General features: G+C 38.9%; 4 protein-coding genes across 4 annotated transcripts; all 4 read right to left on the bottom strand.

Annotated features, from left to right (window-relative positions):
- Positions 1-104: 104 nt before the first annotated feature.
- LOC137941398 (uncharacterized) lies at positions 105-1,878 on the bottom strand. Its single transcript, XM_068786786.1, has 5 exons — positions 1,681-1,878; positions 1,543-1,592; positions 1,139-1,262; positions 942-1,046; positions 105-856 (listed from the first exon to the last, which is right to left on the bottom strand). The coding sequence occupies exons 1-5, from the start codon at positions 1,853-1,855 to the stop codon at positions 234-236; spliced, it is 1,077 nt and encodes a 358-aa protein (XP_068642887.1). The 5' UTR covers positions 1,856-1,878; the 3' UTR covers positions 105-233.
- A 1,240-nt stretch (positions 1,879-3,118) lies between these two features.
- Positions 3,119-5,243, bottom strand: LOC137940383 (large ribosomal subunit protein uL13y-like). Its single transcript, XM_068785415.1, has 4 exons — positions 4,884-5,243; positions 4,659-4,775; positions 4,498-4,585; positions 3,119-3,408 (listed from the first exon to the last, which is right to left on the bottom strand). The coding sequence occupies exons 1-4, from the start codon at positions 5,153-5,155 to the stop codon at positions 3,265-3,267; spliced, it is 621 nt and encodes a 206-aa protein (XP_068641516.1). The 5' UTR covers positions 5,156-5,243; the 3' UTR covers positions 3,119-3,264.
- A 745-nt stretch (positions 5,244-5,988) lies between these two features.
- Positions 5,989-9,530, bottom strand: LOC137941810 (probable serine/threonine-protein kinase PBL3). The gene is made up of 6 exons (XM_068787397.1): positions 9,330-9,530; positions 7,810-8,147; positions 7,594-7,729; positions 7,185-7,321; positions 6,790-6,913; positions 5,989-6,639 (listed from the first exon to the last, which is right to left on the bottom strand). Exons 1-6 carry the CDS (start codon positions 9,388-9,390, stop codon positions 6,197-6,199), a joined length of 1,239 nt encoding a protein of 412 aa, XP_068643498.1. The 5' UTR covers positions 9,391-9,530; the 3' UTR covers positions 5,989-6,196.
- A 2,476-nt stretch (positions 9,531-12,006) lies between these two features.
- On the bottom strand, positions 12,007-17,082 carry LOC137940518 (transcription factor MYB124-like). Its single transcript, XM_068785627.1, has 12 exons — positions 16,300-17,082; positions 16,164-16,210; positions 16,012-16,068; positions 15,842-15,914; positions 15,300-15,355; positions 14,946-15,110; positions 14,669-14,850; positions 14,416-14,561; positions 14,146-14,288; positions 13,855-14,066; positions 13,604-13,749; positions 12,007-12,843 (listed from the first exon to the last, which is right to left on the bottom strand). Exons 1-12 carry the CDS (start codon positions 16,384-16,386, stop codon positions 12,736-12,738), a joined length of 1,422 nt encoding a protein of 473 aa, XP_068641728.1. The 5' UTR covers positions 16,387-17,082; the 3' UTR covers positions 12,007-12,735.
- Between the last annotated feature and the right edge of the window lie 5,555 nt (positions 17,083-22,637).

Genomic DNA, 22,637 nt, shown 5'->3' on the forward strand with positions numbered 1-22,637 from the left:
CTGACTTTCTGAAGAAGATCAATTTGCTTGTTTCCATCAAAAGAAATTGAAAATAAGAAGAGGTGCATCGGATTCTTCGTCCATCAATGACGTCAAAGAAGAAATCAAGAAAAAAATATCTCTATAATAATTCCTTATTTCCACAAAACACGTAATTTTGATCTCAGTTTTCAACTCAACTAGTCAACAAAGTAAGCCTAAACAGAGAAAAATCCAGTTTCTTCTTCGTCTTCCTAAAATGAGAACTTGTAATGCATGTAATGACTGTAAATCTGCCCAGGCCTCACAATCTGTGCTGGGAAGTTGGGGTGATTTACAGAATCCGGGTACCCCTGAGTCTCCAAGCACACTCCATCGTACTCTCCGTAGACGTACCCGCCTTTGCCGGGGACGTCCTTGAGCTTGTTGCTGGTGTAGAACTGAACGCCGGGCATGTTTGTCCAGAGCTCCATCTGCCTTCCGGACTTGTTGTCTTTCAGCAAAGAGACCTTCCTGACGGCGAGTGTGTCGGTCGTAGAAGAATCGAGGAGGAAGTTAATGTCGTACCCGGGTTTAATGTGGTTAATCCGGCTACCGATGGTGTTGGGTTCCAGGAAGTCGTAGGCGGTGCCCTTGACGGGGACGATTTCGCCGGTGGGGATGAGGGATTCGTCAACGGGAGTGACCTGGGAGCCGAATATCTGGATGGTGTTCGACAGAATGTCTCCGTTGTCGTGGCCCGCCAGGTTCCAGTAGGTGTGGGAGGCGAGGTTGATCGGGGTGGGTTTGTTCAGAGGCTTGGCGAGCATGGAGATGCTCAGCTCATAGTCGGCGGTGATGGTGTAGGTAACGGAGACATCGACGTCGCCGGGAAATCCTGTAGCAGAGAAAACTGAGTTGAGTCTTGAAATTGAACGAGCAAAGCCAATCGATTCTTAAAATCGTGTTCTTCGGAAGCTTACCTTGTTCGCCATCGAAGCTGTTGTAGGTGAAAGTAATGGACGGAATATCACCACCCTTTTGATTCGATGCAGTCCAGATGACTTTGCTGAAACCTCTGTGTCCGCCTGCAACAGATAAAAAAGACGATTCTGGTTAAAGAAAGAGCGATTGGGAAGAAAATAAAAATCCATTAGAAGATGCCGAAGAAAACAATTACCATGAAGAGTGTTATTGCCTTCGTTTTGGAAAATGTGGTACACCTTGCCATCAACGCTGAATTTACCACCTCCAACTCTGTTAGCCACGCGCCCAACAATCGCGCCGAAGTAGGTAGTATCGTTCTGTATGGAACAGAAAACTGGTCAGGTGATCATAGAGCTTCAATGGAGGGCAATAACTTCAACAATTAGGACCCGAATCTCCTGAAATAGACCTGAGGAAACCGATTTGACATAGAACATACCAGAAAAAAAAAACAAAAAATTAAAAGAAAACATCACATCGACGAAGAAGCAGCTTTCTTCATCAGCTACGAAAAAAAGGGAAATCGAACGAATGAACCACCAGAACAGATCAGATGAGCTTCAGTTCAACAAAAAAGATCAAGCAAGCCGGACTTACATAGTAAGAAGAAAGTGAGTCAAACCCAAGGATAACATCAGCCAACTTCCCTGTAAAACCACGAAACAAATGATCAAACCCTCAAACCGCATTCACATTTCAAACCAATATCTTAAACCTAGAAAATCCAACACGAACCTTTCGAATCAGGCAAAACAACAGATACAACAGTGGCTCCCCAGTTAGTAATCTTGACAGAAAAATCGCCCTTCTTAATCTCGTATAATTTGATGGGTTTTCTGGTCGCAGCAGAAACATCAAACATCGCAAATGCAGAGAGATACAGCACGAGAAGAAGAAGGGGCTTCGCCATTGTTGACTCGGGAGTAACCAAGACAGACACAGGTGGATTGAACGCATCTGATCGTATTGAAGTGTGAACTTATAGCAGAATCCAGAGGATAAACCAGAGTAAATTTCAAATTTTAAGATTTCACGGGATAAAGATCGTTTTTACAATCAACAAGAAGATAAGTATTAAAATATATTTAGTTAGTTTGACTCAACGACCAGCTGCTGCGAAAACAGGATATGATTCCAGTCACTAAGAACAAGAGCACACTATTGCTTTTATCGTCTGTAGACGTGGCAGAATTTGAACGGCTGATCGAGTGGAATCAGATACCAATTCTGGCGAAGTCAGCTACTGCTTGAAATAGTTCCGGCTTCTGCTTGATTATCAGTAACATTTGAGACAGGAAGAAGATTCCTGCGGCTGCATGGATATAGTTTAAAATACTCGTGTCCATGCTCTCTCCCCTGATCAATCAGCTGTCAGAGTCTATCATATGAATTTTTTCGTTAAATATATGTGCTGAAATCTCAGAAAATAAGAGAAATAATGGAGTTGGTCAGGCCATGATCAGGAAAAGAAACAGAAAAAGCCGATCTTAAGAATGAATTGATGTATGTAACTTGTAAGCAGCAACGACGACAGAGATTGAACTTCAGCTCAGCGAGTCCTCCAGAAGGTAAAAAGAATACCGCAAAAATCATTTTTTTTCCTTTCGTTTTGAGACACGGAGGAGAGAGCAACCGGAGGTCTAAAACCATATACCGGAAGCTTTTTGACATTTTGAGAGCTATCTCTAAGAGTTTGAACTCTAGCGAATCACCAAGACGGTTGCTCAAGGAGCTCTTTCGTCTCTGTTAAGATCCAACCTTTAGAACTTAAAGAGTAGTTTACTGAAACAGATAAAAAACTACCCACCGCTTTCCTCTCTCGAGAGGGAAACGAGGAGAAAACCAGTTGCTAAAGAAAGACGAAGAAGACAAACATGTCAATGACGAAAATAGCCCTCTTTTTTCCCGGGGAAAAAACTACGTTTTTTCCGCTAAACTTTAAAAAACATTTCTGGGCTTACATGATCTTCGTCACTTCAAAATTCAAATTACATATAACCCTAGAACAATGTCATCTTCTTCTTCTTTTTAGAATCAGAAGAAGCTCGCTTTGCTCGTGTTGCTGGTACGTTCACATATCGGGCCGCCATTGTGAAGCTCATCTAAAAAGACTAACAACACTCAACAGGCAAGTTGAATGTCAAACACACGATCTGGAAGACTGAGTTCTGAATCGAGAAGCTTATAAGCATTTCTGCAGTGACCAACTTAATCCAATTTGATGAGTCAAAAAGAAAAGTACAAGACAAGTTCACTGTTGAGTCAACACGCACATTTGTAAAAATCAAAAAACAAAATGGTATTTTCCACATCTCCTTCCTAGTACTTAATTGGTTCAAGGATTTGAAGTTGGGAACCTAATCGCTCTTCAGCAGCTACCTCTGCCTTCTTCCTGAGCTTGGCAAGCTGCTTCTTCCTCTCGTACGTAACCTGAGACCTCTGTTTCCTCTTTTCCTCCAACTCCTGATATTAAAGAAAACAATACTCCCATTAGAGACTAAAAATCCTCTACCTAAACAATGTCATTCACAATATTGCAATAAGAAGAAAAGAAAACTAGAAAGTATGATGCTTTAGAAAATGAGAAACTGCTTATCTCACAACTAATTGAATTTTGAAGAAAAGAAAACTACATTAATATATATGAAATGCATAGAGCTACCATATACACAAGTTAGAGAACAAATAATCAATGGGACCCCCCCAAGACATCACAAAGAAACGAACAAATGTCAAGCAACTCCATGGATAATACACAAGGAAAACATGGAATAACCTAATAAAAGAAGGAATCATCTATTCGTCGAAGGTCAAAAGGCAACACACCAAATTCGGAATTTCTATAAACAAGGTTACCATAGATAACTGAGAAAAGATAACAAAAAAGGGGAGATGATAAAAGCACAACTGACTGCATTTGCTTGAAAAGCCAAGTAGCTTCCATTAGATAAGAAACCGTATTCTCTGTCTTTGATATTCATATTAAAGAGCTGATTCAGGTGAAGGGGAAAAGAGAGACTTTTCAGGTCCTATGAACAACTTCACAACTAGTCGCAGTTCCACCCAAAAAACTTTGAGTATGAATTTGGTTCTTTCGGAAGGTTAGCTTGGAAATTATCTACAGTTCAAGGAGAATAAAGTTTGTTTGCACTGGATCCACGTGGTAAGGTATTCCATTTTCCTACTAAAATTTTGACACCACAGATACATAGAGTTTCGTACAGAAAACACCTGTAGTATTTTAATCGATGCATAATTCATGAAAGCAATTTGTTTGTCAATTCAAGCAATAACGTTTGTTTGAAAATGAAATCTAGCAATAATACGAATACAGTTATTAAGTACTTGGAGTAAGCCAACCAAACTTGGGACAAAGAACGAGCAGCTTAGGTTGATTTTAAAACCACCCACTAAGTAGTATTTCAGAGTGCTGCATTAATCTAACTAAACTTCTAACTTCCATGGGAAGGAATAAGCATTTTAGTAAATGAATGACAAGTTAAGGAGAAGGAACAATTTAATAGTGCAAATATAGAGGTAAAAGAAGCTAACCTTGATTGTATCATAGTGATTCCATCCAACTTCAGAGGAGAGACGACCCAACAAACAATACTTGTGACCGGCTTGAAGCCTCAAAACCCTGTCAACGACATCACACACCCGTCAGCACTCGCAACTGGAAAATTAACAAGCATATACATACGATCACTCACTTCAGCGCGTCGGGAATAACCATCCTCTTCATTTTGTCATACGGGGGAGGAACACCCTCGTAAGCCTTGAGACGAGCAAGCGCCGCAGCACCACGCTTCGTCTTGTGCGGAATCATTCTAGAAAAACAAGAGAGAGAGAGAACAACAGAGGTCAACTAAAAGAAAATTGATCAGTGAGTGGAAAATTCCAAGACATGCCACATTCATATAGGATGAGATAGCTACCCTCTAATAGTCCTCCAGAGGATCTTTGATGGAGCACGGAAGTGAATGGGACCATGTGATGGCTTGGTGTTCATGCGCTTGCGGAGAAACCGATGGTACTTCATCTTCTGCCGGACGAGGCCTCCCGAAAGGCAGATCTCCTCGCAGCGGACCACCACAACTCTCTGACCGTTGAGAATCTCCTTGGCCAGGATCGAAGCCAGACGCCCGAGCATATGGTGGCGAGCGTCCACCACCACTCGGTGGGCGCAGATTCCAGAGCCGGACACCATTTTTCTCCTCTCTCGGTCGCTCCTCCGGCGACGGCCTTGAAGACGCACAAAGCAGTGGGAGAGCGGCTTCTAGGGTTTCAGTACGCAAAGAGTTTTTAAGGGTTTTTATAGAAAATAGCTATTTTTCATTTCCCAGGTTCTTACTCCGGAGTCCGGGCTCGGACAGTGGTGGTTTGTCCACTGAGGCCCAGATCAATTTTTAAAACGAAATGCCCATCAATTCTAAGTAAAGGGTATAATTACTATGATGCCCAAGAAATTCCGACACTGGATCTGAGTTTTGACTCATCTGAAACAGTTCGACCGGGACTGATTAAATCAAACCGAGTCAAACTTGAATTGCCTGAGTTACGATTTTTCTAGAGATTCGTTCTCATTAAAATTTGAATGAACTTGCCAAGATGTGCAGCACATATGTGAGAAAACGTGTAAAAACAGAAATTTGTGCGTGGGTCAGTCTAGTCAGAGCAATGAATTACTCACGATGATCGTAATAATTCATGGTTTTACATCTCGTCGAGTTGGCTTAGAGATTAGAACGAGTCAACATGATTTTCAAAGAAACCAATTGAGTTCTGGGATGCAGGAACTGACTCGTACTCTTTAAGTTGTTATAGACTCGGTCAGGATCTCAAAAAGATTCTGCTGCTTGGATAAACTCGGTTTGCTAGAGATACAGATCCTGAAAGCTACGACCCACTAACCCGTTTTCAAACTAGACCGGGGAATAAATAGTGGATTTAATTAATTCTAAATATATGATTCAATTCAACATCTAACATGGTATCAGAGCAGCTCAATCTTCTTCTAATGTAGAAAGCAAAGATGAATGAGATCAGAAATACAAGCCATACATAAATGACAGTGTACTTTGTGTGATGCAAACACCCATATTAAAACTCAGGCAAACATGCACAGTAAAGCCCCTCACCTCCTACCAAACTATATACAAAAAACGGCCAAAAAATATGTTGCAAAATGCATAGCAAAGTATAGTGTAGAAAAGATTTTGACTTCATGCAGGGTCAATTGTTTCGTAGCTTAATGCATTCGTGGAGATTGCCTGTAGGTCGGTAATGGCGATAACGGCGACCGTAGTGGGGATGCCACCGGTGTGATGTGCAATGGTGAGTGGAGGTGTCTTGCCGGAGTCTTCCGGACTGGATTTGAAGAACTTTTCACAGTTTGAAGCTGCTCTAATGTGGCTAAGACTTCGGCCATCCTTGGTCTCACTTTGGCTTCTGAGGAGAGGCACTGCACTGTAAGAGTGACGACTTCGTGTGCTGCTTTTTGAGGGTACTGACCTTCCAATTTGGAGTCCATTATACGGAATAGCTTCCTCTTGTCACTCAGGTATGGTTTTGCCCAGTCAACCAGGTTTGCTTCTCTTCCTGATCTGCTCATATCAAGGGCCCTGCGCCCAGTCAATAGCTCCAATAACACAACACCAAAGCTGTAAACATCACTCTTAGCAGATAAACGACCTGTTGATCAATCAGTAAGCATGAACTTTTTAGCTTTCTTCATTTTAGTTAAAAAACTAAACGATTGACTGTAGGAAGAAGCTTCTCATACAACAAATATTAACATAAAGACTTCGATTCCCATTTGAAGCGGCAAATATAGAAACAAACCCGTGGCAATGTATTCAGGTGCCGCATATCCATGAGTTCCCATTACTTGTGTAGAGACATGCGTTCTATCTCCTGTTGGTCCAGCTTTCGCTAATCCAAAATCAGAAAGCTTAGCATTGAAATCCTGCATCAGGAAATAGCACCAGGTAAATTTTTTATGGCCCAACCATGATTGAAGTGTATAATTGTATCTGCAGATTTAGGGTAACCGATCTGTCCATGACAAAGAAGAGCTTAAATCTCATGACAAGGAGATTCGTGCCTCCCATAAACTCAAACGAGACCAACCAAACGGTCCGTCTACTATACCTCTTATTTAATCATCTAACAAAAATGAAGGTAGAGGGATAGTCAAGTCCATTTGTTAGTTGATAGAGGCATCGACAAGAGCTTACTGCATCAAGAAGGATATTTGAGGCTTTAACATCTCTGTATATAACTTGAGATTCAGCATCATGCAAAAATGAAAGTCCCCGTGCAGCATCAATTGCAACTTTGATCCTTATTGGCCAAGAAAGAGGCTGAGCCCCTCCTGCAAAAAGACATAACAGTGTGAGAGGCAGAAAGATGCAAAAGAGAAAACTTATCTACACCATGTTCTTCAAGATATATTCTATACTACAGGCTAATCATGTTTATTAAGACTACCAGAGCTAAACCAAAAAGCATTAAAAACATTACAATTTTGTCCACCCCCTGTTTATAAAACTTCAAGTGGGACCTCCTGTCTCTACCAACAGATACATAAAACTAGAAATTTTTTGTCAGTAATTAAAAACTAAGGATGAGAAGATAGGAGATTACTTCTAAAAAGGTGGTTCTCCAAGCTACCCTTAGCCATGTACTCATAGACCAAAAGACGATTCTCGCCTTCCAAACTGTATCCAATGAGTTTAACAAGATTTGGATGGTAAAGCTGGCCAAGATAATTAACCTCTGTCTGCACAAATCAACACAAGCTAACTAATACGTATGAATAAATAACAGAAATAAAAATAAAATGTAGAGAAACTCACTTACCAACCACTCCTTGTGACCTTGGAAGCCCTCCGGTTTAAGCTTTTTGACAGCAACAACCATTCCAGCGCCAGGCCTTGAAGCAGCAAATGTTTGCTCATCAATCCACCCTTTAAATACATACCCAAATCCTCCTTCTCCAAGAAGACTATCCAACCGGAAATTTCTAGTTGCATTTTTTAGCTCATTGAAGGAGATGTTTTTCAAGTTTGAAGATGATAAAATCTCGCCTTCAGTTCGTGGAGTAGGCAGATCATTAGTGCTCCTACTACAATAAGATGGGAGAGTCAAGCTTGAGCCATTTGAAGACAAACCTGTTCTGCTGGTGAATTTTGATGTCTCTGAATTCAAGGAGAAATAAAATAGTCACAAAACATAGAACTCCTCTTTAGATATATTCCCTGATTCACAGGAAAAGTATAACTTCAAAAAAATCATGTAAACATCCACATGCATAAAAATGGAATATGCATTTATTCCAAAATCACCTTCTAAAAGTACGAATATAAGAAAATAAATAGAGAAGAACTTAAATCGCAAGAAGTGTCTTAAGTTCTAAAGCAGCACTCAAACAGTGCGGTTGCTGAACTTTCTCAAACAAAACCACAGACCGAACTGCATTAAACAATCAAAACTACATAAACTTTATGACTTGACCAGATAAATGGGAGAAAAGAGCCTGTACTTCACATCCATATCCTAACAAACAACTTCCCACTTGATATAGTGATCTATCATTCACCCCAAGAGCATCTCATTTTCACAGTGAACTTGGACGGAAAGAAAGCAAACAACATATACATAAAAAAATTTAAAAAAAAAACAGATGAAAACTAAATCTGGAAACGTAAAAAAGAAGTATCAAGAAAGCTTTTTCAAATGGAAGTTATCAGGAGAGTCAGCAATACCAATCAGCGGGGTATCTATACTAGAAAGCCACAGAATTTTAGCACAATTGAAACTACGGAAAAGAAAGCTAACTAAACTTATTCCATTATTTCATTCCTAAATAGCCAGTGACCCACATTCATAAAGTTAATTAAAATGAGAAACAACTCCGCAACCAAAATCTGCATTAAAAGCCTCAGCGAAGAAAAGAAAACAAAGAAAACATCCATTCCGAACCTGAAGAAGCGACCTGATAGAGGAAAAACACTGTTAAAAGCTAAACTAGACACTCAAAAACAAACAAACCATGAGAGCACAGAACTCAATTCACATATCAAACACCAACAGAAAGAAAAATGCTCCAGATTTCAAAAATACAATAGCAAATACAAAATCCCAACACCGAATAAAATATCAACGACCGGCTAAAGTCTTCGACCTCCAACCTTAAACCAAACTCACAAGCAAGATATTTCCCAAATTTAAAAAAATTATCAGACAAGTATAAAATCACCCATCCAACATAAATTTCCATCACTGTAACATGATAAACTCTGGAAAAAAAATGAATTCTTCCCAAAGAAAGCCATATATTCATAATTAAAAGTAAACATAGAAGAGAAGAAGAGTGTCACCTGTACCAGAAGAGATCTGAGAGCTTTGAACTCTTGCTGAAGCATCCAAACAGTTGCCCATCGAACTCCAAAAGGGCCGTCCCGTCAAGCTCCAACCATAGAAAACTTTACTTAAGTTGGCAAAAGGAAGAAACAGATGAAACCTCCACGCCCTCCCAACCTTTCCCCTTCTCGAAATGGGAACTCTGCGAAAGCAGCAAAACAAAAATAGTCGGGGAAGGACGGATGGCAGGAGTGAAAACGAAGACGGAATTTGTTAAATAAGAGACTCGCACGCGATCTTCCGCGAAGGAGACTCACGAGGACATTCAAACTTGTCAATAACTAAAATATCCCTCTCTTTTCCCGGAAAATTTTAAATTTTTCTTCATTAATGGCTTCAATGGGCCCACATGATCTCATCTTTTCAAATGCTTTAAATCGAAGGGCTAATGTTACTGAATTAAATAATTTATATTAATCGGGTTACATCACGTAAACGTAACCATTGAGACATAGTCTTGGTTGACAATAATTACTTCGCCGCCGTAAGTGAAATGCCATATTTACCCTTCATATTTTAATTTTGTAAACTAATACCATTAATAAATCTAATTAAATATGATTAATAGGAGGATCAAATTTGTTTTAATTTTTAATAACATTGAAAAAGAAAATTAGCTTCCACGTAGGAAAGCCGATGGTGGAAGAATCGATTGACTTCCTTTGACACGTGCTTAAGAGGAAGAGAACCATTCACACGATTGCATACCACACGCCAAGCAATCCGAGAAATAAAATTTAATGCATTTTATTTTATAATAAATTCTTCTTACACTAAAAATGCCCCTGGTCATGGCATGAATTACAGCACGAAAGGACAGCAAAATTACTAGATTACCCTCTTTCTTCTAAATCTATTTTAATATGCGTGGTTATTTAATAAAAATATAAATAATGACATTTTTCTTTCTCCCTAATCTTATCTATTTTTCCATTAAAATTTAATTTTTTTTAGTACTTGGATGAGAGTTAACTTAGATGATAAGCAAGTGATTAATCTTCTTAAGTCAAAGAAAATATCGTTTAATTTTTAATTAAGTAATTTTAAAAAATAAAACATAATATTAACTATTGTATCCACTCTTGTGAACGGTGACTTTCCGCCCTTAACTGACTAGTCGTTTAGGTTGTATTGACTAACCTTTTGACATAGAGAGTTTTGGGGTACGCCATGTCACGCGTTTGAATCCCGTGAATGGTGGTAGAGAATAGGCGGGGTGGGTGTCAGAGTGGTTCTGTTCACTCTTGTGAGCGGTGGTTTTCCACACTTAACCGACTAGTATTTTAGGTTGTATTAATCAGCCTCTCATATATGATAGATGTAAGCTAATACGAGATATGGATGATACACCCGTCCTTGATTTTCTAAATTTTCACTAATTATTTCTCCCCCTTAACCAACATTAGAAATACTATGGATTGATAGAATGAAGAACTAAAAAGGAAATGCAAGATTAAATTTTATTATGATCGATTTATGGGGTCCAAATTCAAGGGACAAGAACGTAACATTTTCTATTCTGCTGGCATGTTTGAAGTTAAGGGGTAGAATTTTCACTCTGATCTAATAAATCACAAAATATCAGCTCAGTAAGACATTTTATATATCAGGGGAAAGGCCAGGGAAGTTTCTAAGGTGCCATCGTTAAGCGAATCCTTTGAAATTTTATGGACTTTCAGGACTTCATACGAACGCGTCGAAGAGTCGTTTGAAATGATGCTTGAGTCTACTCTGCGAGGAAGTCAAGGATAGAGATAATGACTTGGATTCGGGATGGGTCTCTTTCAATCCAATCAAAGAAATTTGGATAGTGATGGAGAAACGGAAGTGGGTTTGGGTTTGAGTTGGGTCGGTCGATCAGAACCCTACTCGTTTATTAAATAAGTGTAAAATATAAACAACGACCTCTCTAATCCTAGTGTGGGACCATGTTTATTACTTGGGTCAAGCAAATAAAACCTATATTGGACCATTTTTATTACTTGGGTCGTGTTTGAGTCAAATAAATGGGTCGAGTTTGAATTAGGTTATTGGATCGGGTTAAAATTTGCTACCCTTAAATGAAAACTTGCTGTGTCATTTTCTAAATGCCGTGGAAAGTGGGGAGAGAGACTTCATAATCTTGGTTTAATCCATTTGACCGCATTCACCAGCGTTTAGTTTTCGTGGTGGGAAACTGTTTCGAATTGAATCAATTGGATTCTTTTGCAATGGCTGGGATACCCTTTTTTTTTGTTTTGCCTTCCCTCGCTCAATCTTCCAAACTAAAAATGAGCCCTTTACACCGAAAAGTGGAGCTCGTCATAATTGCAATGTCTTCCACGACCGAACCTTCTCACTTTTCGTCTCGACTCTCCTCCATATTTTACTGCATTCCCTTCTCTTTCGCCCACACAGTCACCTAGAGGCTAGAGATCGAAGCCCTCTTGCTTCCGGACAAATGAAAAATAAGGCAGGCACACGGGAAGCAATTCAACTCTATCTTCTTGGTAAGTATACTGCTTTCCTCACATCTCTGTCTTTCAGAGTCACTGCTTCTTTTTCCTTCGTTTTTCTTCTTTACAGACTAGTGTTTTTTCTTCTCTGATCCTTATTTTAAATGAGGAAAGAAAAACCGAGAACAATCCGTTCACACAAAACCAAAACCAGATTCTCACTTCCATTCGATTCCATATTTGCGATCATACAACAACCCAATTACATCCACAAGGTTGAAAAAAAAGAAAGAAAAAAACAGAAACAAAAGCCTCTTATTCTATGTAGTATGTACTCTTTCACACCAAAACACTTCATTTTAGGATCGGTTTCTCCTTTCTATTTGTATCTCTATTTTTCTTTTTCTTTTTCTTTTTTTCGTTTTTTCCTGAACAATAAATGAAGCCGACAACACACACTTACACTCCGGGAAGACAAGACGCGACCTTATGTTGTTTTATGTACAACTGGTAAGTAATGACAGAAACCTGACGGGACAGACACGGAAACCATAACTGAAGGGAGGGAATGCTGATGAAAGAATAAATTGGTTTAGAAAACAAATGCCCCCCGAGCAAAATAACAGGTTCGGTGAAGACTATTCAATGCATGGTATAGCAGGACGCAGCACAGGCAAGCTCAGACTGGACGCAACACAAGAATTACTGGGTTTTAGGGACAAAAACTGCTGAAAATCAAGAAGATCTTCAACCAAACAACAGAATAAATTTGTACTGGAAAGACCTTCAAGCATGGTAAAATTGCTAGCAAGAAAGGGCAAGGAAACAAGGCACACCTTACTAAGATTAGTTACAGGCAGGATGCTCTATCAGCTTCTTAAACTTTCTTGAGTATAGAGTCTAAGACAAGCATGGGTTTGTTGGTAGATCAAAGACTATGGAGGAGTGCTCTCCGGCAGGAAGGTGGTTGGCAGGGGCTGTTTGAAGTTGCAGATGGAGATGCCAATCCCAGGGTTCTTAGCAAGTACTGTCGCTCCTGCAATATGCCAAAGCAATCCAATTGTTAGTTATAAATGAAAATTTTCGTAAATAGTACTTCCTTTTTTAAATGGACTTCAATTACTCATAGGAGAGTTGTTGCAGTTTAAGGCTTCTAACTTGCACCAAGTATAATCACGTTTCTTATTAACTACAAGATAGTATTCCGAGTGGATCTGAGAAAGGACAACATCTTAGGTTTTCCAGGTTCCATGTGCATCCATATCAAGCCATTAACTGGCCTGGCTGATGATTATGTTCCAGATATGAGACTCTGAAGTTAGTCTGAAAGGTTCTCAAAAAAGTTTTTTTTGTTTTTTGGAACCGGACATTCAATTTCTGCCCCTGATTCTTCTGGTGCAGTTCATGGTGAAAAGAGGCAACTTCTTGCCACTTTTCCCTATTTGGCTGCTTGCATGAAAACTGGAGTCAAAACAGGGATCTCTTACAGAAAGATACCAATTAACACAATTTAACTAACAACCAAATCTTCCATTTTTTTTCCATATGCGGTCCTTGTATGTTTGTAGCAAGGAAATTTTTTCAACATCTGATCAACATTATCTGTTTCATCTTATGTTTGAAGCAAAAGAAGCTTAGATCATGCAGCATTTAGACTATGATGGTTATATGGAAACTATGAAATTCCATCTTATTTCCGTACTAGTGAAATTTAAATACATTTGTCTATTTGCTTCCTAAATGTTAATGTGTTGAAGCACATTATTATCATGCTTGTAGAATGAAGATGAACTTACACTGTCTGAAAATTTAGGGCTTGGAATCCCCTCTTTGAAGGATTGGAATGGTGGGATCATTTGAACAGGGGAACTGTACTCTCTTGTTGGCAGTACTGGAGCAGTTCTATGACTATCTATTGCTTCTTCACTTGGTTGCACAGTAGCTAAAATCCAAAAATTTAGAAAGAAAGACATTAAGGAAAACTGCATATCCAAAGTTTTGATTAGGGCACAGGGGGAAATAAGTGTTGGCTAACCACATTCTTTACCTTCTGTAACACATGTCTTGGTACTAAACTGATTTTGGTGACCATCACAATCTTCAACTCCACTTTTCTCTGTCCCATTTTTCATACTGTAGTCTACTGAACATTGATCAGCTTGATTTGTTTCTATTTTATCGTCTCCCTCATGTGATTGATTTGTTGAATAGGTGCTATATTCAGAACTTCCCTGAGATTCCTCTTGCAAATCAGGTTGCCTACAAATACAGACGCCAATCTTTAGGTCAGCAGTCACAGTGCTGAAGAGTGCTAAAAAAGTTAATGTTATCCTGTTACCTCCATAAAAGACGAGATCCTGGACTTCCACCTTTAAATTCTTCTATCAAGTCCTTGAAATCATCAAGTAGAATGTCCATTTCTGCTATCTTGGTTCTCCACAATTCACTCTCTTCAGTTTGAATTAAGAAATCCTGGAGTTCCTGTTTTTTTATTCCCCATGATTACTTAAGTTTCAATGTTCAGGTTGCTGGTTTTGTCTCATGAAATAGGTAAAGGACATGCTCTTTTACGTTCCAAGAAAATAAGCGTGATAAGGGCAATCATCACCTTCCAAGCATTCTCCAGACTCTGATTGGAGTTGTCCGTGTTAACTCTTAGTGCAAGTGAGCTGAGGAGTTCTTCTTGCTGCATTAAGGCCATAATCTTTGGGTCATCCTTTCTGAGAAAGGTTCCTTGCAGCTTCTTACTCACAACTGTTTTCAGAAAGAAGGACATGCTACATCAGTGAAATTAAAGTTTTCTTATTTACTTTTTGGTTTATCCTGTTTCAGCTAAGTTTCACTTAAGTACAAAAGCTTACCTACTGCCTGGGCTGCATCGTTGTCATTGTTGATGTGAGGCTGAGATCGCAATTTTTCTGTATTGCTGAAGTTCTGTACAAGTACCACAAGAGGAGGCCTCAAGAGCTGTGTTCCTGTTCCACATTCACCTTGCAGTCTTTCTTTTATGCCGAATTGTTCTGTTTGTTCAACAATATGGGTTCTACATACAAAGAAATGGTCCTTAGATGCATTGAGATATACTATTTGTAAAATTGAAATGTTATTGGTTAGTCAAGAGTTAAATCCCCTCCTCACCTGATCTTCTTAGGTGGTTTTGTTGATTCAGATATCCCATCTCGTAATATGGCCCTTTTATTGTTATGGTTGATGTATAAACTGCTGTTCTCCTTTGATAATGCTTCAAGTTTTGCTCGTTTCTTGCAAAGAGTAGTAAACCTGTTCTTCACAGCATTGTCCGTTCTGCACTCAAACAGGAAAAGAAAGAGTTGGCAATCTATTGTTTTCTTGTAGCTGCCTTGCCGAGCAAATAGATTGCCATCGTTTTATGTAAAAGATCCTTCTAGCTGTGATTTCACCGACTGTTCTTTGTTAACTATCTCATATGATGGATAATTATTCTAATAACAAAAGCAGAGTAAAAACTCTTACCTGCCTGAAACCACCTTTGCAATTTCAGTCCATCTATTACCAAACATCTTTTGAGCCTGCACACAATCCTTGCAAAATTAGATTATCAACCCATTCAGAGCTATAAATTTTTGTTTTCAAACAGATGTATAATGTGACGTCTCAGCCAGCTTCCTTGTTACACAATGACATAGAAACAACACCCTGAATTATCAAATGAGCATTAGTCTTGGAAAAACTGTAAGCTGTTGGAGTGGGGAGCATCATCAGCCATAGAAAAAAGAATAGCTATTGGTTTCTTAGGGCTTTTCTGGAGTTATGGAGCAGAATAAGCCATAGAACAATGAGAATCTTTTGTTTTCCTAGGGTTGTTCTACATTTATGGGGCAGAATAAGTCATAAAACATGAGTATCTTTTCTTTTGATTTTCTCTGCACTTATGTAGAAAGACACTCCGCATCTGCTGTATGAAAAACTTCCAGCAGCGTCTCTTATGCAACTAAGCTGCCTGATCTAGTTTTCAAGTCAAATTCATCTCAAGCATGCAACCTATTAGGTATTACCTCACACAAGAGCATGTCTTCTTCCGGTGACCATCCTCCTTTCTTGCACTCTGTACTCAAATATGTGTACCATCTGAAACAGAGTTGCACCTTCTTCATCAGCTTAAACGGAAAAGGAAAACTTTGGATAAATTCCTTAATTTATAAATAAATAAAATAAGCGACCCCACCTTCTCCTGCACTGCCTGCTAGTTTTATCTTTAAATTTTGATGCAATAGCGGTCCAACTAGCCAGAAGAGCAAAGGGAAACTGTCAGTTTAAGCAATCTTCAATGAAAACTCATCTCCGTTAGTTAAAAAATTGCACAAAAAAACTCCGTACCTTTCAGTTCCAAGGATGCTTATCTGCTCTCGGAGAATGTCATCCTCCTGGAGTTCAAATTTCTTAATTAGAACCAGAGGAAGAGACAGCGACCGAAGCGTGAGAGTTTGTAGGAGTAAAAAAAACTCGAGTATACCTGAGGAGTCCATGTAACAATGTGCCGATCCTTCTGCTTGGGAGCTTCATTGAGCTTCATGGCCTTGGATTCTCTATTTTCCTCCATACGTTTCGCGTTTTGTACTTCTCTTACCAATTTCACTAGGCATATTAAAGCAGACACTTTCTACTCGATGAAGAAGCGCTATGAACGTATAAGAAAAAGTAAAAAGAAGTACAAACTACTTTTCATATAGAAATACTGTTTGCTCATGCTCTCGATTTCTTCCAACTGAATTACCAAGGATTCGAGGCTCTTATAGACCTCCGAGCTGAAAACTATCAACAACAAAACGAATCCAAAACCTCCAAACCGACAACAGACGGAAATTACACTAAACAGAGCAATCAGCTCGAAGACTTAATCGGATCTCCAAAAGACTGAACTCTCGTAGTGATTTCCCGAACCTCCTGCCCAAACTCAAAACACAACTACCTCAACCAATTTTATTTCCCTCTTTTGCTCCACTACGTCTCAAATACCATCTGATTCCAACTCCGTAGATCTATCCTCGAATACCACCGACTATGCGTCCACCGGAAGAAGTCAAGATCTCTACCCAATCAGAGCCACCACAATCAAATCACACAGAATCCGCATCCAATTTCCAGATCAACAAAAGCAGAGACGCAAAAATACAATCTAATCATGAACAAGCATCAACTACAAAAGTCTACAGATCACCAAATTCCTCTTTACAGTCGCGGCGACGTAGATAGTACACGAGCGGCGGCGCTTTCGAGACCAGAGGGCATGATCCGAAGCCTTTGCGGCGAAAAATCTGTAGAAATTTAGGTTTTTATGTAGTTTCTTTTCCGGCTGTTGCTTTTGCGCGCGTTTGTTAAAGTTTGAAAACAACGCTGAAATCCACGAGAGGATATTAATAGCGAAGCGAGTCTGTGAGCAACACCGCAGGTCCGCAAAGGTTTTTTTCTGCTAGAAAAAATATAAAATAAAAAGAAAGAAATCTCAACTGTTTCTGTATTGGTTTTTAACTGGAGATTGGGCAATCTTCGTGACTCACTTTTACTGGGGGCTAATGAATGAAACGAGGACGAAAGACTGGCTTTCTCGCGGCCCTTTCACGCGGTGTCTCCAGATGCGACTCGATGATGGTAGTGAACTTGTAATCAATTTTCTTACATCCTCCTTATTGGGGCTTTGTTTTTATAACGTGTTTGAGTTTCGGGGAAATGAAACCGTTACCCGTGGGGAGTCGTAAAACCATGATTGCCACCGTCGGTCTGGTCTGGATTTTTGAATGATGATAAACGACCTAACGGAAATTTTGACTTTTCACGACAGTTATTCGCCGTCACGGACTAACGGTAACGGCTTCAATTTTTAAATTTTTTAAAGACGATTATGCAAATAAAAAAATATGTATTAATCCTTCACCACTTTCATATGTACACTACAAACACTAGGTCACTTGAACGGCGAGATAACGGTAACGAAAACGTCAGCTGGTGACATTTTTTCCAGATAATGCTGACGAGGACAGCGACCGGCCTGACCGCAACCTGTCGACGTGCTCTCGTCGTTTGTCTCGTTTGTAAGTTTGTAAGTTTGTAAGTTTGTAAGTTTGTAAGTTTGTTACCACTTCCACAAGGGAATGAAAGGTGTCTAGTAAACGACATCAGATTAAGTTAGAATTACGGTGCATGCCACTCATTTTGAAAATCAAACTGGAGCATGGGCCATGGGGGTAGGTTTCATTCCAATTTAGTACCTGAATCTAGTTAAGTGGCTGACACAAACACACTAGAATACGGTCAGAAAAAATACTAGTGAACCGTCCACTGAAACAAACACTTCCTCGGAGGGCAGGGACCACATTCCCTATATGGTGCAACATATCTAGTGGAGAATTTTGAAAAAAAGCCGAAACCTAATCCCGACCCTTTAAATTTGAAATCTTTTGTTTGTAATTGTTTGTGTTTGTTTCCTATCGGGTTTGTATTAAACAAACTAGATAATAAATAATATAAAACTTTGGACTATAAATTATACTATCATTTTATCTCAGCTAACATAAATGCATAATTAATTAAAATTGATAAAATTAATGTAATTATTAAATAATATATTGTTATCGATTATTACTATTTGATATTAATTTATGAAAACATATATGTATAGTTATTTGGATTTTATTGATTGATTATTATTGATGTATGAGTTACGTGTGGTAACAGGTAAAGGATGACCCCTAAAGAAGGAGAGTGGAGGTACTTTGAGGCTTGTCCCCTAAAGAACCTTGAGAAAGAGATTGAGGTGTCCCACAAGGGCCGACCGGAGGGAACCCTAGGAAAAAGTTCTCATGATTTTTAAAAAGAAAATCCTTTATTATGACTTAATTTTGTCACATTCTCTTTTATATCAAATCAAAGTTTTACCTAGTTTAATACGAACATGAAACTCCCTCGAACAAGACAAGTTTAAGGATCTTTGAATTATCGTCAACATAATCTTAATTAGATTTCTTTTTAACCCCACCGTCCTTCCTGGATCTCAAAATATTTGTAATTCTATCACTACCTGCCAAGTTTGATTAATTAACAAAAATTGATTAAATAAAACAAGGGCCAAAATATGAATGATTTATGAATCCTTTATTATTAGGGCTTCAATTTATTTAAAAAATTTGAATATGCTTTGCTTTTGAGTGATGGGACGACCACCCCCTTACCCATACAGGCTTAGAGGGAGAAAGTGGCCCAAGTTCCAAAAGGGATCACCATCCAAGGAGCGGATAGTGGGGCTTAGCTCAGACGCGGTTGCTGCTTTCTTTCCGAGGCGCTCATCATTACCAAATGGAAAATCTATGAGCCAACTGGAGTTTGACAAGTGGCAAGTTTCAATCCCTGCTTTTCATCGTCTCGAAATGGACACGTGGCTGACTGGTGGGTAAGGTTTTAGAGCAAAAGATACTTGAGGCATTTTATAGCTGGAAGAATCAATTCCACACATTGGGCTCAAGACTAGAATATTTTTCCTAGGGCTATTTAATGGGTCCTCTATTGGTGTATTTTTCTCATTATAGTGACCTCTTTTCTTTATAATTTATTTTATTTAAATATTTTAATTATCAAAGTGACTTAGTAAGTAGGTTCAGGCTGCGTCTAGATGTCGATTCTGTATGATATTAGAAGGTATGGAGTGTAGGAATTACCAAGTTTTATTTAAAATTTTTAGATATTACATTATTCTTTTTCATAATAAAAATCAGATAATTAAAAATATCTAATTGGGTTTTTTGTAGTATCGATGGATATGTGACATAGAATTAGGTTATTCATTCATTTGATTCAACAAAAAATTACGAGTAACTATTTTATCTCATGTTAATTATGAAAATCTCTAGGAAAATTTAACATTCTTAATACAAAAGTTTGTCAGGGTTCTTGCCAAGCAGGTCATTGGTTCAACCATAGTTCCAATTTTTACAAGGTTAATTTTCTTTAGTATGTATATTTCACTTCTGTGTAGTTCATAAAAAATTGAATTTTCATTTTCTAGGGACCATTTGTACCGCTATAGAAAAACAAAACGAGGAGAAAATCATTTTTCCTTGCACTAACTTTTGTCATTGGAATTGTTTTCTTGCGTTTGTACCACCATAAGAAACAACGGAAAAATTAGTTATGGTGTTTATATATATTAGAAATAAATTAATTTTTTATAAAAAAAAAAGTTTAAAGGCCAGAGATAAGTCATCAAGAACCATTTTAGGAAACTGGTTTGTCAATCCTTTTTAGCATTTTTAAAGGTAAGAAGAATTATGAAGAATCCAGAGTAAAAATTTCCTTCCCATTCTATTAATGAAAAAAAATTCTAGGACATTTTTTTTCTAACACCCCTAGACAACTTTCTTGGGTCTTTGATTTGATTAATCGTCTCATTCTTGCAGAGGACGACGACCATACAAGCTCAAGATCACTTTTCAAAAGGCGGATCCAATTAATCCTTTCTCTGTTCCGTTCATGAGCAAACACCCCACCGACTCCATTGCAGAAACTGCTTGTAGCTTCGTTAGCTCACAGTAACTCAGAGAAGTATCCAATGAAGCTTATTTTGTCTTCAACGAAGGTGTACTTAATCCACAAGACATTCCAACGAGAAAACAAAAAAAGAAAAGAAGTTTCAAAGCATAACACTGAAAAGAGTATTTTAAGCAAGATAAAGCTTGATGTTAACCAAAGCACAATAAAAAAGCTAACTAACCCCGCTTTATCTTTTCTTCTTCTTCCTCCCCTCTCATCTTTCTCTTTTTTCAAATGGGAAAGTTAAAATTTTCTGGGTTTTATTGACCCAGAAAAAACTGGTGCAGGATCCACGAGCGGGAAAAAATGGGATCCGCATCTCGTACTTTATTGAACTCGTTTACCTGATCCTCTCTGTCTGTTAGGGTTTCGCACTGCTTGGGATTCCTGCGTTCGTGTGTGAGAACTGGTTTTGATATCTGAGCCAGCTTTTCTTCCATCCCTTTTACCCAAACACGCTCTCGAGGAAAAGCAAAAGGGGTTTGGAATCCTATGCTCTCAGTGCTGCTGCTGCTGCATCTGCTTGGCTCTTTGAGATGTCTGAGATTCCGATTTCGATCATCATTTCCTTTTAAGAAACTTCCCTATAGTCTCTGGATTGATTTTACCGATGAGGGAGGCTCATCAAGATCAAATGACACGTTAATCAAGGCTTGTCTTGGATTTGGGATTAGCTATAATCATGCATGGTTTTGATCTCAACGTTAAACTTGAAGATTTTCCTGTTTCAGAGCCAAAAGAGGACCCGATGCGAAATGGGTGATCAAACGAATTCAAACCCTTGTAAATCTCTGCTAGACTTGTTCAGATTTCTCTGGAAAGGAAGATAGATTCAAAACAACCCATCAAAGGCTCCACCTGAAATGCTTGATTCCATCGTGGGTCTGTTGAGATTGATAAAATCATAGAAAAAGAACCGAGAAAGAAGATGAAAATAAACAAACGGTCCACAGGAGCGGCTGTTTAATCAATTGAAGCTGCTACACCCTCTTGCATCGTCCAGTATTCAATTGCAAGTGTTTTTTCTTTTTTCATCAGTCAAGACTCAGGACTGCCGAAAGTTTTTTCATCCATGAATTATGATGAAGACCTCCGCTTCCCTATAAACCAAACAAATAAAAAAAAATTGTTTATCCTCCATCGATTAAGCCAGTAGCCTCTCTGTTCAGATTTCTTTTCACAGGCGTAGACCCTAGCTGATGAACACATTTTCCCTCTTTTAAGTTCTTTCAGGGGCCCATCCTGGTGCAAAACCAGCAAGGCGAACAGCCGCAGTCCACACCTCCTTTACCATTATTTTGAGAGAGGGGAGCGAGGTTAAGTGAAGAAACGAAATGTAAGGGCCAGGCCATTCTCTGATCTGGTTCGGCCATGGACTAGATAGTACACAGCTTTGCCAACCCAGAAGGGGGAGTCCTTTCGGCAGAAAAAATAAGCAGAGAGGGACACCCAGATTGAGATATGGTCAAAGTTTGGGAATTGATAGAATGTGGGGTAACTGTGTACTGAAGCAGACACGGAGGTGATTGAACGACTTGTTCCAATCTGCCATGGATGCTTGAATGAATATGGACTGGACTAGACTTGAGACTAGTTGGGTAAGAGGTCAGGTTCAGATACTCTGGGAGAGTGGGGGAGAATGAGAGCAGCACTTTTAACAGAAAGTCTGATAAGGGTGCATTTCATGTAGAGACAATCCAATGAGGAGGAAAGGGATGTGGGTTGTAACGCTCTCTCAAGGGTGTCATTGATACGCTATTGTGTATAAGCCGAGCTGAGCTATTAAGCACTACATATCGGATCAAGGGCACCCTTCTATAGACCATATATACCCAATATATATATATATATATATATATATATAAGGTATTCTAGAGGGTTGATTCAATACAAAAAATCATTTGGTGCAAAACATACGAAATGGTTAGCTCAGTCGTCTGATCATGATTAACAATTATCTCAGTCATCCGAGCAATACCCTCAACCCTATATGTGTATCATGGTTTCATCTTACCTGCCCCTTTTTAGGCTTATCTCAGTCATCATCCGAGCAATACCCTCAACCCTATATGTGTATCATGGTTTCATCTTACCTGCCCCTTTTTAGGCTGCTCTCTTGTCATCTTCTTGTTTGTCATCCTCTTAGTATATGGGATTTTTGAATCATGTCTAAGCATCATATAAAATTAAAGTTGTTCGTTCATTTGGGTTCCGATAGCTTCTACTCTATTTCATGCCAAAAATGACTCATGAATTCTATAGAATCCTCAA

Source organism: Aristolochia californica, unplaced genomic scaffold, assembly GCF_029961685.1.
Source record: "Aristolochia californica isolate CCGP_79_NKW_82.1479 unplaced genomic scaffold, dmAriCali1.0.hap1 SCAF_9, whole genome shotgun sequence".
NCBI classification, from domain to species: Eukaryota; Viridiplantae; Streptophyta; class Magnoliopsida; order Piperales; family Aristolochiaceae; genus Aristolochia; species Aristolochia californica.